The 16,796-nt window shown below is 47.4% G+C and overlaps 1 protein-coding gene across 1 annotated transcript in view; it reads left to right on the top strand.

Moving 5' to 3' along the window:
- The window catches only part of LOC144119214 (uncharacterized), a 45,431-nt gene that overhangs the window by 14,031 nt on the left and 14,604 nt on the right, over positions 1-16,796 (top strand). Inside the window, exons 7-8 of the mRNA XM_077651891.1 lie at positions 11,878-12,171; positions 15,361-15,461. Coding sequence (XP_077508017.1) covers positions 11,878-12,171; positions 15,361-15,461 — 395 coding nt within the window. The remainder of the gene's footprint in view (positions 1-11,877; positions 12,172-15,360; positions 15,462-16,796) is intronic.

Genomic DNA, 16,796 nt, shown 5'->3' on the forward strand with positions numbered 1-16,796 from the left:
TTATCACAACAACATTCTTTAATAATTTGTGAAGGTGTATCGTAGCTGGTTCTATAACAAGACTTGCGTTGCTTCGAGAGGTGCTCCCAAGCACGGTGATATTAAAGGACCCATAAAATTAACATTCGATTTCTTCTAAATACCACGCAGCCTTCGTAATTTTGTCGGCGGCAGTTGAGAGGGCCATTCTTATGCTGCTCGACCCTCTGAGTTTATAATTTGCGCCAAAATTACATTTTAAAGTGGAAGCAGCATTTATGAACGCCCTGTTTTTTTTTACACCTCAACCTCTACAGCTTTGTGGTCTACGAAATATGTTACGAACGTACGTCTTCGAGAATGACAGAGTGATACGCGTGCCATCACGAATGTCATAAAGCATCAGCACAGAAAGGCTCAAACTAGCTCTGAGTAAGATCTCCCACCAACTACGAGCGAAATATCGTCGCAAAAGGCCACAAAAAGCAGCTGCAACATTAACCTGGTGACCTTCGCATGCGCGGTTCTGGATGATATGTAGACAGCGGCGATCGTATTACTTGCTGCTGTCACGGCGCACTGGGCACCGCACGCAACCGGAGTCTCGCTTGCACCGCCGCGAAGAGCTGGTAGAGTGTACGTTGGAGTTAGAAACCTTGCTCTGAGATAAACAGACGTCTGAAGACGAAAGCGCGGCGCCTGCGCGAAAGAAGATAAAAAAAAAGGGTTCTACGTGGAAAGCGTCGAATCTACCAAGAAAAGACTGCTTATCTTGCAGCACTCCATATATGCTCGCAAACCGCCAGTCCCTCGGCTTGACTGCCAGGAGTTCACAGCAAGAGTCCGTGCATGTTGTCAGATACACACTTCAGTCGCATATTTGAGATCTGCCGCCCGGCGCCTTCGACCTGGCCATCTCTTCTTTTAGGTAACCCGTAACGCTGTTTTGACGTCGGTTGTTCTCTCCAACAGCATCACTGTCAACTTGTAAAATCCCGGCTATCTCTTTTGTGTAAGGGACATTGCATTAGGAACCCCCTGGAACGAGTTTGTTCAACCTGTCAGCGTGGGTGATGAACACAGGCGGAAGGATCGAATGCATCCAAAAACATGTTGCAAGGTTCTTCACTTCGTTTGCGGCAAATGGCGATACAGTTGGCCTCGGCTGGCTGAGGATCCTTGGCTCCATATTCTGGTGATGGTGTCTAATGTCGGCTTTTTCTCTGCTTCATATCTGCAGGGCGAGAACTCAAGGCTAATGTGTTCCTACGAGTGCAGCCTCCCAAGTTTGAGGGCTATAAAAACAGTGGTGCAGAAAGAAAGGTTCTCATAGCCATCTAGATAACGCCAAGCGGGTCTCATTGCAGAAACCATTGTCTGCGCTGAGCTGCACCTGAAAGCTTCCGGGCGCGCCACTCCATCCTGTCGACTGCTATGCAACTTCCACTTGCTGAATATTTTAGCTTTGCGATGCCCCTCCTAAACAACCTCTAGTGACGTGGCCCCCACGTTTACCCTATTCCGGTGCCCCTGAAACTGAAAGCTGCTTAGTGACAGGCTTCACTCTATGAAATTACGTCAAGTTCAATGCCGCGCACTGCGTAAGCAAAAAAAAAAAGCATCTGGTTTTTTCAGAAGCAACGAGCTGCTGTTGGCGAGGCATTTCACTTGGACCGTAACTTTTGATGCGTTACGGATCGACACTGCTTTTCTTGGCGTCGTGACTAATGCTGAGCGTCTGGTCCTGCGTCTTACTCAGTCTTCCTTACGGTTGCACACTATGCACATTCGGGGCAAAAGTTTCTTTACTGCGTGCTCTGGTTTATGGTTTATGGTTTATGGCTTATGGGGGTTTAACGTCCCAAAGCGACTCAGGCTACGAGAGACGCCGTAGTGAAGGGCTCCGGAAATTTCGACCACCTGGGGTTCTTTAACGTGCACTGACATCGCACAGCACACGGGCCTCTAGAATTTCGCCTCCATTGAAATTCGACCGCCGCGGTCGGGACTGCGTGCTCTGTAAAAGAAGCCGATGGCTCTAATATTAGTTGGTGGCTCGAGTCCACACTTATGGAGGTGAAAGCTTAAATCCTTTATTTCCCCTCCGCGAGTACGTTCTTAAGCTGCCAGAGATTAAAAAGAGATATCTGCCTTGTTTACGGAGCACGTGGTTCACAGATTTGTGCCCCTCACTGTATAAGTTGCACGAAAGTAGGGCAAATGTAGACGCCACAGAAGCGCACCAAAACGTTCGTGAGTCCGTGTTGAAACTCTTGTAGTTCTGCTTTAGGGCTCTACGCTCCTTAATCTTTACATGCCTTAAATTTGATTTGCGCGCGGTTTGGAGGCGAAGACTTGGGGGTTAAAATCACATAGGAGCACATTCTACTAAATATATTTTTGAACTAAACAAAACGACAGCATGAGGATCACAAGGTATTCCTGCATATGGCGGAATGCGTCATCAAGGCAGGGTGAATAATTCCATATCTTGATAACGAGAAAAATATAAAATTTTCATTCCATGTGAAAAAAATAGGCGGCTTCCGAATGATGGCGACCTAGCTTAAGGTACTTAAAGAAAAATCGTAGCTTATCCTGATAAGGTGCCGCGAAATAGGACACACGCAACACAAGGCGACGTCGAAGGCGTTTTTAAGAAAATAAACCATTTTATTGGATAATACTGTCATGTAGTGGTGACGGCCGTGGAAGCAGCGATGAAGACGGACGAAAGAGTCTTCTAAAAGAAAACAGTTTATTGGGCTGACTTGCACCCAAAATGGACTGAATCACTCGGCGGCGGCGAAGCGACATGCGTGCTCGGCGGTCGTTGAACAGAATGCCCGCCGCTGTCGGCCGTGCTCAATTTAAAGCTGATAGAGAACTTTCAAGATAAAGCGTGCAAAGTTATTAGAACATTCCGGAACAACGTAGAATCAGCTCTGCCTGGCTGCGATCAATCGACATAAATCTAGTCGCGTCTTGCGTCGCAAAGAAAGCGATAAGGTGGTGTGGCGGCAGATTTGAAAAACGAACAAACACTGCAAATATTCGCGGCATTACTCCCCTCTGAAAAAAAGCATCGACCCGATGCATTAAAACAAATATTGCGACTAGTAAAAGAAAAAAAACGGATTTTGCGAAAATAGAGCATGGAAATGCAGCGGCCTTTAGCGCGCATAATACGGCTTCAGACGGACTACATGGACAACTTCTGGTCGTACGTGGCGGCGCTGGGATGCAGTCATTGCGTCAGGGATGACATTATAATTCAGTTCACCTAGCCGACGAAGAACATTGTACGGGCCGAAATAGCAGCGCAAAAGCTTTTCACTCAATCCACGGCGGCGAATGGGCATCCACACCCAGACTTGGGCTCCTGGCTTGTATTCCGCGTTGCGTCTTCGTAGGTTGTAGCGTCTGGCGTCGGACCGCTGCTGATCTTTGATCCGTAATCGGGCAAGCCTTCGAGCTTCTTCTGCGCGTTGAAGGTAGGCGGCAACGTCGACGTTCTCTTCTTCTGTAACGTTGGGCAGCATGGCGTCTAGCGTGGTCGTGGCATCCCTGCCATGGACGAGCCTAAAAGGCGTCATCTGGGTGGTCTCCTGCACTGCGGTGTTGTAGGCGAAGACGACGTAAGGCAGGATGACATCCCAGGTTTTATGTTCGGCATCGACATACATAGCGAGCATATCGGCGATGGTTTTGTTCAGGCGCTCGGTCAGTCCGTTGGTCTGCGGATGGTATGCAGTTGTCCTCCGGTGGCTGGTTTGGCTGTAGCTCAGGATGGCTTGCGTTACTTCCTCCGTGAATGCTGTTCCTCTGTCCGTGATGAGCACATCGGGGGCGCCGTGTCGAAGAAGAATGCACTCCAAGAAAAATTTGGCCACTTCTGCTGCTGTTCCGTTCGGTAGGGCTTTGGCCTCGGCGTAGCGGGTCAGGTAGTCGGTCGCTATGATGATCCACTTATTTCCAGATGTTGATGTTGGAAAAGGGCCAAGCAAGTCCATGCCGATCTGCTGAAAGGGCCTTGAGAGAGGTTCAAGGGGTTCAGAAATCCTGCTGGTCGTGAGGGAGGAGTCTTTCGTCGCTGACAATCTCGGCAGGTTTTCACATAGTGTGCGACATCGGTAGACAGTCGGGGCCAATAATACTTGTCTTGAATGCGGCGGAGCGTGCGAGTAAACGCGAGATGTCCAGCTGTCGGCTCGTCGTGTGAAGCCTTTAGAACTTCTTCGCGGAGACAAGTAGGTACAACAAGGAGGTAGGCTATTTTTCTCGCCGTAAAGTTCTTCACAAGGACCTCATTCTGCACACAGAAGGAAGACAGTCCTCGCTTAAATGAAGCGGGGGGTGAAGAAACCTTGCCTTCCAGGTACTCGATGAGGCCTTTTAGGTAGGGGTCCGAGCGTTGCTGCTGAGCAAAAGAGCTGGGGCCGATGGGTGCCAGGAAGGCGTCCTCATCGTCGTCCGGCGGCGGTGCATCTACAGGGGCTCGTGAGAGGCAGTCGGCGTCAGAGTGCTTGCGTCCGGACTTGTAAACTTGTAAACGACGGTGACGTCAAACTCCCGGAGACGCAGACTCCATTGAGCGAGTCGGCCAGAGGGGTCCTTCAAATTGGCAAGCCAGCAGAGCACGTGGTGGTCGCTCACCAACTTGAACGGTCGTCCGTAAAGGTAGGGGCGGAATTTCGACGTAGCCCAGATGATGGCAAGGCACTCCTTCTCAGTTGTCGAATAGTTAGCCTCGGCCTTGGAAAAGGAACGGCTAGCGTATGCGATGACTTTCTCCAGCCTGTCACTTTTTTGAACGAGGACGGCGCCTAGTCCCAAGCTGCTTGCGTCGGTGTTAACTTCAGTATAGGTGTTTTCATCAAAATGCGCAAGGATCGATGGGGAATGTAAACGACGCTGAAGTTTCTTGAAGGCTCCTGCTTGCGGCGCTTCCCATTTAAACAGCACGTCTACTTTCGTCAGTTAGGTCAGGGGCTCGGCGATGCGCGAAACGTTTTTCACAAATCGTCGGTAATATGCGCACTGTCCGAGAAATCTGCGCACTGCTTTCTTTTCGGCCGCCGGTGGAAACTGTTCAACAGCAGCTGTTTTCTGCGGGTCTGGGAGTACTCATTCCTTGCCAACGATGTGGCCTAGAAACAACAGCTCTTCGTAGGCAAAGTGGCAATTCTCTGCTTTCAAGGTTAGGCCAGACGACTTGATTGCGTCTAGTACTGTTCGAAGTCATTTCAGGTGCTCTTCAAAGTTCGAGGCGAAAACAACGACGTCATCTAAATATACCAGACAAATTTGCCGGTTCAGGCCTGCCAGCACTGTATCCATTACTCGCTGAAACGTCGCTGGTGCGGAACAGAGACCAAACGGCATCACCTTGAACTCAAACAGCCCATCCGGAGTGATGAATGCTGTCTTCTCGCGATCTCTTTCGTCGACCTCAATTTGCCAGTAGCCGCTCTTGAGGTCCATCGATGAGAAATATTTGGCGTTGCAGAGGCGGTCCAGTGTGTCGTCGATGCGGGGGAGGGGGTAGACGTCCTTCTTTGTTATGTTGTTTAAGCGGCGGTAATCCGCGCAGAATCGAAGTGCGCCGTCTTTCTTTCTCACTAGAACAACCGGTGCCGCCCATGGGCTGTTTGAAGGCTGGATGACGTCGTCGCGAAGCATTTCTTCGACTTGGTCCCGGATGGCTTGTCGTTCTCACGGTGACACATGGTAGGGGCTTTGACGGAGAGGTCGGACGTGTTGATCCGTTATAATGCGATGTTTGGCAATTGGCGTTTGTCGCACCTTCGGCGATGTCAGAAAACACTCACTAGATTTGAAGCAGATTGCGGATCTGGTCTTGTCTGTTCCGGTGCAGGGCTGGGTTGATGTCGAAAGTGGGCGAGTTCTCTCGGTCAGGCGAATCTTCTGCGGAGGGGTCGGAGAGAGCGAAGGAGTCTCGTACGTAAGATATTTCGTCGAACAAAGCAATCGTCGTTCCTCTGTTGATGTGCCGGTATTCTTCGCTGAAGTTAGTCAGCAGTACTTCGGCCTGGCCATTGCGGGAATGTGCGGTGCCTCTTGCGATGCTGATTCCTCGGTCTAGAAGCAACTGCATGTTCCCCTAGATGATGGCTTCAGCGTTAATGGCTTTCGTGGCGCCTACGGTCACGATAACGCTTGATCGGGGTGGGACGCTCACTTCTTCCAGGACAATTAGGGCAACGTGATTTTCCCCAGTTTTCATCGAAGCGATGGCTTTGTCCGTCGAAAGCGTGATCTGCTTGATTCGGAGGTCGATGATCGCCTGATTGCTCATTTAGGAAATCCATACCCAAGATCACTTCGCGAGAGCATTGCGGTCGCACAACAAAGGTAGCAGGATAGGTATGTCCTTTGACAGTCACTCGCGCTGTGCATCATCCAGATGGCGTAATGAGGTGGCCCCCTGCGGTGCAAATTTGTGGGCCGTCCCAAGCCGTTGTGACTTTTCTCAGCTGCGCAGCGAATGTTCCATTCATCACCGAGTAATCGGCTCCTGTGTCGACTAGAGCGGTGACTTTCCGGCCGTCGATAGTCACTTCTAAGTCGGAGCTCCTCGCTCTTGCACTGCATGTCGCTCTCGGCGTCCGGTCACGGCTTCGTCACGAATGCTAGTCGAGGGTGGGGCGTGTGGTCGAAGCTCTTCTGGGTGGCGGCGTCGTTTTCAAGGCAGCCTGCGTCGTGGTCGGGGTTCTCATTGTGTGCGGCGCCGGTGCAGCGAGTGCCGGTTCTTCAGGCGGAGTCGCGGTCACAGCGTCTTAATGGGGCGTGGTCGGTGCAGCATCTTCGGCGTTTCGCTCTTGAGCAACCTAATCTCCAGCGGTTGCTGCCTTTAGTTTCCCCTACGGGGGCTGGGAGACCTTCCTTGTACCACGGCTGCGTAGCTGCAGTGTGGCGACGCAAAGCGCGAGGTTGACGGTGATAGTGAGCGCGAAAAACGGTTTGGCGTGTACTCTTCTCGACGCAGGTACTCGTCGATTTCCTGCGGACGTTGTCCGAAGCGTGGTCGTGGGGCATTAACGGCAAATCCTCGAAGACCGATACGTCGGTACGGGCAGTGACGAAGAATATGGCCGGCCTCACCGCAATGGAAGCACAACGGCCGGTTGTCGGAAGTCCTCCAGGCGTCGCATTTCCTGGGGCTGGTGGTGGCCAGCGTGTCCGAACGGATTGCACAGGCAGAGGAAGGGCGGTTGTACTGCCGAGCTCGGACGTCGAGGGTCTTCTCAATCGTGCAGGCTTCTTGCATGAATTCCTCGACTGTTGTTGGCGGCTGGCGAACGAGGCTGCCAAAGAGTTGTTCTTTTAGGCCGCGCATTAAAAACTGAACTTTCTTTTCCTCGGTCATCTCGTGGTCGGCGCGGAGAAATGGGCACTTCATCTGCTCGACGTAACCGCGGACGGGCTCATTCGGAAGCTTGATCCTGGACTCGAGGAGTCGTACGGCTCTTTCTTTCCTCACGACACTGGTGAATACCTTCAATAGTTCTCTCTTGAATAGCTCCCATGTCGTAAGGCACGACTCGTAGTTTTCATCCCACGTGCGTGCGGAGCCATCCAATGAGAAGAACACGTGTTCAATTTTTGCCGCATCATCCAACTTGTTGAATGACGCCGCGCGCTCAAATTGATCCAACCATTCTTCAGGGTCTTCGCCTAGGGATCCATTGAAAGTTGGCGGCACCCGCGACTGCTGTAGTATGATCGGTGTAGACAGCTTCGGCGGGGTTGCGGTGCTCGTAGCAGCGTATTTTCGCTGTCTGGTGCGGTCCGGCAGTTTCCCGAACTCAGGCTCCTCTCCCTGGAGACGTCGGCTGGCTCGCTGAGCTGCTGGCTCGTCCTCGAGTGCGAATCGCTGAGGGCTGTCTTCACGACTTGAAGGGGGCGTCCGGAACAAGGAAGGCTACCCTGAACCTCCACCAGATGTCACGTAGTGGTGACGGCAGTCGAAGCGGCGATGAAGACGGACGAAAGGGTCTTCTAAAAGAAAACTGTTTATTGGGCTGACTTGCACCCAAAATGGACTGAATCACTCGGCGGCGGCGAAGCGATAAGCGTGCTAGGCGGTCGTCGAACAGAATGCCCGTCGCTGTCGGCCGTGCTCAATTTAAAGCTGATAGCGAACTTTCGAGATAAAGCGTGCAAAGTTATTAGAACATTCCGGAACAACGTAGAATCAGCTCTGCCTGGCTGCGATCAATCGAGATAAATCTAGTCGCGCCTTGCGTCGCAAAGAAAGCGATAAGGTGGTGTGGCGGCAGATTTGAAAAAACGAACAAACACTGCAAATATTAGCGGCAATACGAACCTTTAAACACGCCAAGAATAAACAAAGAACAATGAGAGAAACCGCAAGACGAAAGCCGATAAATTCATATATCAAATCGAGCCGAGAAGAAACAGAAAATAACGAGAAGTTATAAAACAAAGAGGATAGTGTACTAAAGTTCTTTACTGTATAAATTGAGGATGATAGGCACATTCCAATTCTTTTGTTTTTCTTATGTAGAGCGCCCCGAAAATTTTACACGCACGTTGGTTACGAAGTGTAACCAAAACTGTGTTGTGGAAAATCAGCCAACAGAACGCATACAGTCTTAACAATGCGCTGGCAGACATGACCGCCGCGGAGCTACAGGTATTCTTGATGTTTTTTTTTAATCTCACATTAACGCAACACCCCATTTGACAAACGTATTCCTTCCCTATGTCAAAGGCATGTGTTAGAAAAGTTCAGTTTCGCAAGGTACGTACAGTCGGGGACAAAAGCCTCTGGACCACGTGTTCCTTAAATGAAGCCGATAGCTCTGCTATTAGCTGGCGGCTGAAGGCCACCGTTGTAGAGATGAAAGTCAAAATTTTGTTCTTTCTTCTCAACAAGTGTGGTCTCCAGCCACCAGGTAATAATAGAGCTATCGGCTTCATTTCAGGAACATGTGGTCCAGAGACTTTTGTCCACGACTGCATCGGAACTCGTGCTTGACATTGCATGCGTTGCGGCTTTCCCTTCTTTGTTTCCACTTCTGCCACAAGTCTAAAGGACTGGAAAGTTTAATCGGCGAAATTGCACATTCGTAACGGCGTCCGAAAAGTACTGCAAACGCTGCCAAACGGGACGAGCGCTTTCAATAAGATTTCAGTGACGCGTTTTTTTTTCTTCAGATTTTATTCACATATTATTCCGCTTTGTCGGTGGAGAATTTGTTAACACTGCTATACTTTTTCTTTAAGTCTACCTTTGCTGTCTGGCAGGGTGCATTCTTCCTTCAGAAACCCGGCATATGTATCGGTTCCCCCGTATCCTCTATGATGAACTATATCTTTCTTAGTCGTGCTCACAGAACGCTGCAGACAAGCTTATCTAAACTTACACTACATCTGTTAAGATATGTGGATAACTAATTAGTGTTTGCGCACTCCTTTTGATTCCTCCACTATGTCGCAGCTATTTTACAAGTGTTTAGAGAGTTCGGGTTTGTAATAATGTTCATGTTTGAAATGCCGGTTGAGCATGAGTTACGATTCCAAGACCTGTTGTTTTATTTTAGAAGCAGACATGAGTGCAGGAGATATCTTCAGAGGTCCACGACGCCATTGCTTGATTTCGATTCCAGGCACTCAGAGACAGCAAATATGTCATTGCTGTGTTGTGCCTTAGTTCAGCACTCATCAAATCATGTGAAGAAGCTGTTGAAACTTCATCCAGCAAGTTAATATACTCATAGCCGCTGGTTGCTCTCATCAGCTCATGCTCATTGCTTCTTATAAATTGATTAAGTAGACGTTAGAGTATTCTGCTTAACGCTTTGTTGACAACAAGAATTAGTATGTCGTTTTGCCGTATGTACACTAGTTATTGAACGGCATTGGGGATGCTGCACGACGGTATGATGTGGCCACAATTTGCCTGCTCTGATTAAACTTTCTAGCTCTGGTAGACTTGTGAGAAGCGAGGCTGACAACGAAGAAGAAAAAAGTCGCAAAGCATGTCACGTCAAGCAACAGCTTATGTTCGTTCCTTGCAAAACTGCGTGCCCTTGATATGAAAGAAGGTTTACGTTCATCGAGCGGGTAGTTGCATTATTGTGAAATTAGGAGACCATAACATTCTCTTCAACTCCAGGTGTTTCCATCTGTCAGTGCATTCTCGGAAATATACGTCTTGTCATAAAATTTTCGACACGTCAACTTTGGCAGGACATAGTGACCAGCGCTCGGAAAATCTCGAGGCGTTCTGCAAAGCAAAAAAAAAAGCCCCTATTTCGCCAGTCAGCCTTCGATTACTTTCCATAAAAAGGGGTTGAGCACTTTTCCTCATTGTGCCGTAACATCTCGGGGTTTTTTTCCTGGATTTTTGTATCGGTGAGACATATGCCTAATTAAGTTCTCGTGTTTCTATATTTTGAGTTGCTTGTTCATTCTTGGTATGTTTAAAGAGACACTTAGGACAACAGCATCCGATTATTGCTCTCATATAGTTTCGTATATCTGGTTCTTCCTGCTTATGTTGACGTCTGCCCGACCGCAAAATACGCATTTGTCGGCCAAGAGATTGGATTTAAAGATCTTCCCGTCAGTCGATGCAGACAAGTGACGCCATTACCGAAAAGTTCGGGTTTCCACCGTTTTGAAATTAATGGGGATATAGCGTAGCCTCTTGGATCCGCGATAAAAATTTGTGTCGACGCATGCGCGTTACTAGCAAAATCGGCACAGGATGACGACACTTGTATTTCACTTTTGGTCTTTCATGAAAGCTCTCTTCGCGATCAGAGCAGCCTTTTCATGAGTACAAATTAGTACCTATATCGATACAGGCCAATGTATATTTGTCCTCAGTTTCACTTTGAAGGTGCTTTATTTCCAGTTAAATAGTCTTGTTGTTGCTGTTTTCATTCATTGTGATAAAGCGCCTGTGTCACTGTCTTTCATTTGTCCGCGTCTTCTTTCGCGCTTCCTTCCCTTTGTGAATAAATGACCACTCGCGCTAATCTCCATCTAGCTACAAATTATGGTGTTCCGCCGCCTCAAGCTCGCCCCAAAAGAGCGATGAGACCTGACAAAACGCACGCAAAACTATCTCCAGATGCGGTGCGCGGAAAAATGTCAGATCTTCAAACAAGTATTTCTGCGTGCAAGAAAATAAAACAGAAGAGAGGCTGTCGCACTATTCTTCACACACACACACACCAGTGAACGTGCGCGACTATCCTAGCGCAGATCTGACTTATTGTGGGATAAAATTCCCTTCCGCTGGTATTCTCACCTCGTATCCGAGTCTCTCACAACGTTGCCTTGGCTGAAAAGAGGAAACCAGCTGTTTCAGTGCAGTTCCTTATGAATAAGCCAGGGTGAGTCTACGCTGTAGCTTGTCAAAGAAGTAAGCGTTCTGCATTCCGCGCTTTGAAAAGAGTATGTCTGCAAAGATCTCCTGCGAGTGGTTTACAAGGTTGTGCATACGTACGCAGGACATAATGAAGTCAACCCTATGTTCCTTTCTAGACGCCGCGGTGGCTCTGTGGTTACGGTGCTCGGCTGCTGACCCGAAAGACGCGGTGGTCGCATTTCGATGGAGGCGGAATGATAGAGACCTGCGTACTGTGCGATGTCACTGCACGTTGAAGAATCCCATGTGGTTGATATTTCCGGAGCCCTTCACTACGGCGTACTTCATAATGGGCTAAGTCGCTTTGGAGCGTTAAATGCACATAAACAAATCCAAACCAACTATGTTCCTTTCTGTCTATATGTTTTGTTTTAAGATCATTTTGCTCGCACATGCGACTGTCTATAAAGCTAATGATGTGCTCTGCTTTGCCGCTTCCCTCTGCACCCTCTTCCACCAACCCTCCTCAGAGCTCCCGCGTCCCGTGGTGACTGAAATTAAATCGACGCACCCGGGATCCTTCAGACTTGAGTGGTCCTTCCCCAGCATCGACAGCGACCTCTATAACGGATTCCGGGTGCGCTACTGCGAGAAAAACGCCAGCACCTGCTTCCTCGCTTTCACTAATAAAACCGAGTTCGAGGTAGAAGGTCTGGCCAACGACACCACCTTCCACGCTGACGTGCGAGCGCAGTTGAAGTTGGCGGATGGAATACTCAAGTTGGGACCACCAGGAAGGGCTTCAGTTACAACGTGGACCGACGGTACGAGACTTGCTTACTCACTCGTGTGATGTGTGTTGCCGCTGCCTTGTAATGTGGGAGGCAATGTTTCACTCTTCACCCCGAAAAATTGCACCCATCTTCGATAGTGCCGGCATAGAGCCGAGCAGGCTTTCTCCTAATAGTTCTCATTAAAAGGTCTTCGAACAGATATTTGTAAAGACTGCAGGCTACCCGAAGCATAATTATTCTCCGTGATAGAAATGCGTATTTTATATTGTCTTTTAGTTTCAGCACTGTTTCATATGCATGTTTCTTCTCCGCTATATCGCGTGCTAACGGCGCTGAATGAAAGGAGTTATTACGAGTTAAATGCGCTGAAGAGTAGTGGCATGGTACAAAGAGGTTTCCTCCCGCACGCTACTCTTTAATTAAGTCGAAGCATAGCTTACAAATTTCCGGCGATGAATTCGCCTCTGCCATATTGGGTTCTTGTTCTCAAGCATGCGTCATAATAAGCTTTTCATTTATTTATTTATTTTCTGTTCTATCAAGGCCTTTCAGCATTACAAAGAAGAGGGGCATAGAGGAAGGGCACAGGCATTAAGATGAACAGTGGCAAATAGGAGGGGAATGTAAATTAAAACTCAGAGGCGACTTGAAATATTCGGCATAGGCGATGGTAGCGATGCGATGAAGGCAGGGGACGTGCTTGGAGTCATTTGCAGTACACACTAAATAGAAAGGAGTAAAAAAAGAGTAAACTCTCTTCTAGTGCACACCCTTAAAAGGGTATGCGGTAGAGAACAGCTTAATTCTTTTTTTACTCCCATATAGCTGTATTACTGTTCAGAGTGTACGAGGGATTAGAGAATAAATAGAAAGGATGCTTCCGCTCTGTCAGATGACAATTGGAAGTCAAAAACATAATGATACATAAAAAGAAGGAATAACCCTAACCTTCTATAATCGGGTCACTGTACTAAATTCTACGAAAAAGGCACATGTAAAATTATCTACGATGCAGAGAAAGGAGAGAAAAAGATCTAGGGCTAATTTCATTGCAGAGACGCTTGCTGTTCGAGAGCAATTCAAAAATATTAAAAATTGGCAGGACGATATTGAAACCCTATGCGAGAACGCTGCGGTAGCACATAGATTTAGGAGAAAGTATTGTGCATCGCTCAGAGAACATGGAATATGAAGAATGAAAGTGCACCACAAAGTGCATTTTAACGAGAAAAATTTTGCTCTGGAAATAGTGCGAAACAGCTGAACGGCTTAACTAGTGCCACATACCAAATGAAAGTTAACTGATAACACCCAACCTACCATAATTTGTTTCCAGCGTAGGTCGTCAGGTCGTCCTATATAATTTCTCGCGATCAGTTTGGGCTTTCGACAGGAAATCTGCGTGCGGTGAGGAACGGTACGCAGCCTCATTTATTGCAGTGGCGCGAACAGTGTTCATAGCGATAAGTATAACGTTTCGATTGCGAGTCCCAATCTGGGCCTCGGCAGTCGCATTTCCTTGGAGCTGAAATATAACCTCCGTGATATCTAGGATGTCACAGCAGGTCTAAGGACCCCAAAGTATCAAAGCCACACCCGACCTCTTGACGACAGCGTCTCACACAGCCCACATGGAGCTACACAACAATGAACAGCACAAACAAACCGTACCATACTGCACTTGTAGCTTACAAATTAAGTGCTTCATATAATGACACTATGAGTGGGACCCGGATGCTCTGAAAATACAATAATGCTGTTGTTTCATCGGCGTTCGTGTGAAAGAACATCGGAGAAAAATCGCTTTCACAATTTTCCTGTTTTTGGCCAAATTCGCTTTAAAAACAGGAATGCTGAATGGGCAGGGGGACTACTAGCTAGCCACATAAAATTAGTAAATACCCCGCTTCTTTTGATGTGGCGTTTCCATGGCGGTAGTAATTTGCGTCCTACCAGGATCAAAGTCGAGGGGAAATCTAGAACCAGTCTTCAAAACAAAGCCATTCCATCGCAAAAACTTCGTGATGCGGATAATATGCAGCACACAGAACCCCTTATGCACCATTCGAATTTCGTTCCTAGGAGGCGCAGACTGCCTCCTGCTTCGAAGAGCGCCGCCACGTTCTATTTCGCAAAAGGGGCACATTGGGGACCATTAAAGATAAACGTCACTAGGCTAACGAAAACGCTGCCAGTCTTTCTTCGGTTCACTCCAGGAGTAAATTTATCTCAAGAGTATTACTCTTCGGGAAACCGGCCACTGCAATGTTAACTCTGTCACTAATTCCTTTCATACAGTTCGTACGTAGTAATTTCAGTTGAAAAACACGACTCAAGTATTTTTATACGTTTCCTATTTTTGGTTTACAGCCGAGAAATGTCCAGTAGAAAAAAAAGATGTCGAATTGCTTAAGCACTAAGAGGCACTAAAACTTTCATTCCTGAAATGGGTTCACGTGTGTGCGCCGCTTTACATTGTTGTGAGTGCTAATAGCGTTTAACAGTGATTTGCTGCATGCTAGAGCGCCCATGAACACGATAACGTTTTTTTTTTGCTACCGCCACTGAAATACGTGCTTGCACCGGCTGCCACTTTTGGAAAGCTCAGGTTGTGGGCAAGAAAAAATTGACGGATGCATTGTACAAATTTTCTGTTTCCGGGTCCCAAGAGAATATAGCCGCTGCGTGCTGCAGCTAAGCACTAGTTAACCAACAACAAACTATTCTCTTCCTTTGCCACTTTCGTAGCATTTTGTAGAGATCCGCATGCGGATTTCGCCTACTCTAAGGCTGAACCTACTTTTGTCTCGATAATTGCCGAATTACAAATCATTAACATCTTACACAGCTAAAATTAACACATTTAAGTACTCATTTTTCCCGCGGACTATAGATGACAAAAAAAAGTTGCCATCAAACCTTCTGAGCACCGCTCAATCATTTCATGCAATTTATTGTTAACGGCTTATATTCAAAAATTTATTTCAGTATGTTTGTAATTTTTCTTTTCATAGCTTGTGTTGTGTTCACTTTTTATCCTAATAGTTTGCATTCTAAATCGCATTTTGTAGTTTAAAGGCTGCGTTTGTTCACCTTGGTTTTGCTTTCTGATCATGGTTTTTTGTTGGCATGTTTATGCCCATCCTGCTTGTGTCTATTGTAATGCCCGCAGTATTTCTCAACCAATAAATAAATCTCATGCTCGCGCTTGAGATGCAGTGCCTGTGCTCGTGGTCAGCCATAAAGTTGATTTGTACGACGAATCCGGCACCAGCCTGCTGGCCTGGACGACCGTCAATAGCAGCGTCACGTATTTTCAGGTGAGACGGTGGGCGCGAATAGCATCAGTGAAAGTGCACACATGGAAACATTTGAGCCTTGATATTGCTGTGTATCACGTTGATCATTTCGTGTGCTACGAAGAACACTTCCAGTTTAAGAGCTCCATAACTTGCGGCGGTCAAAGTACCTGCATACGTCCGCGTAACCTTTTTTGTGTCAGCTTCGGCTACTACCCGAGTGTAATCTTGCGCGAACGGCAAGAGCTTATTCTTGTAACACGCTTCGACTCACTGCGCCCGCCAGGCAGTCGAAATGAACTCACCGAATGATGTTTAGACGCACGCTTCCTAATTGTACGGAGTATTTAGAATGTCTGCTTCATTTTCTATAGCTCGTTGTTCAACCACCAGTGATTGAAATTCCTCATTGGGTTTATTTATTTCCATAACCACTTCATATCTGAGAATTGACTCAAAAGAAGCATAAGTGAGCCGCAGAAAGCGGAGCCGAGTAACATGGTTAAGTAACGATAGCTGGACAGCTAACAGACCCTACATAAGTTCCATTATTAATTATTATGAAAATCGACAACTCTTTCTTATCTTCTTGTCATCTTCCTTTCAGAAATCTGACAATTTTTAAAATTTTCTCACAACAGATTACGATTATGACTCGCGATTAAAATGGTTAAAAGTACGCAGGAAACTACAAGGCTGAGAAGAGTGTAAGCGGGAATCTAAGGTGAATTTTTTTTCGCATAGCGTAGTGCAATTTGCCAAGATAATTGAGAAGAACGCTTTAATGCAAAATTTGACTGAAATACCTTAAGAAGTTTTTACGTTATTGTGTTTATATGCTGCACTGCTATACAAAACTTGCAGAAACCCTGGCGGGACCGGAGCCTGCAGCCGCTCTTAACTTTTGTCGAAAAGAATTATTGATGCAGTGATATTGCCCAAACATTTTTAACAGCCTGATTTATTTATTTTTTACACAGAATGTTATACTCACGCTTATATAATCCATTCGTCGTCATGTCAACTTAAGGACAGAGTGACATAATGAGAAAGTAATTTAAAAATATAGGAATGCTACTGCGTAAGGAATTTTTCAAGGACTACGGTGCAACAAACCGCATGAAAATACGTGATGTGATGGGGCCGACAGGCGCAGCGCAGCGAAGAAGCGGACGAGTTCAAGCGGGACAACGAAGAAGCAGACGAAGTGCAGCTGGGTTTTTCGAACGACGCCTGTGAGTGTGCCCGTCGTGTCGCCGGTCAACCAAGACCAACCGACCTGTGCTTCAAATAAACGCCTTGACACTTGGTGGAAGTGCCTCGGTTCCCGTCCCGGTCCTCATCCTGGAACTTCGA

Source organism: Amblyomma americanum, chromosome 2 (assembly GCF_052857255.1).
Source record: "Amblyomma americanum isolate KBUSLIRL-KWMA chromosome 2, ASM5285725v1, whole genome shotgun sequence".
NCBI lineage: Eukaryota > Metazoa > Arthropoda > Arachnida > Ixodida > Ixodidae > Amblyomma > Amblyomma americanum.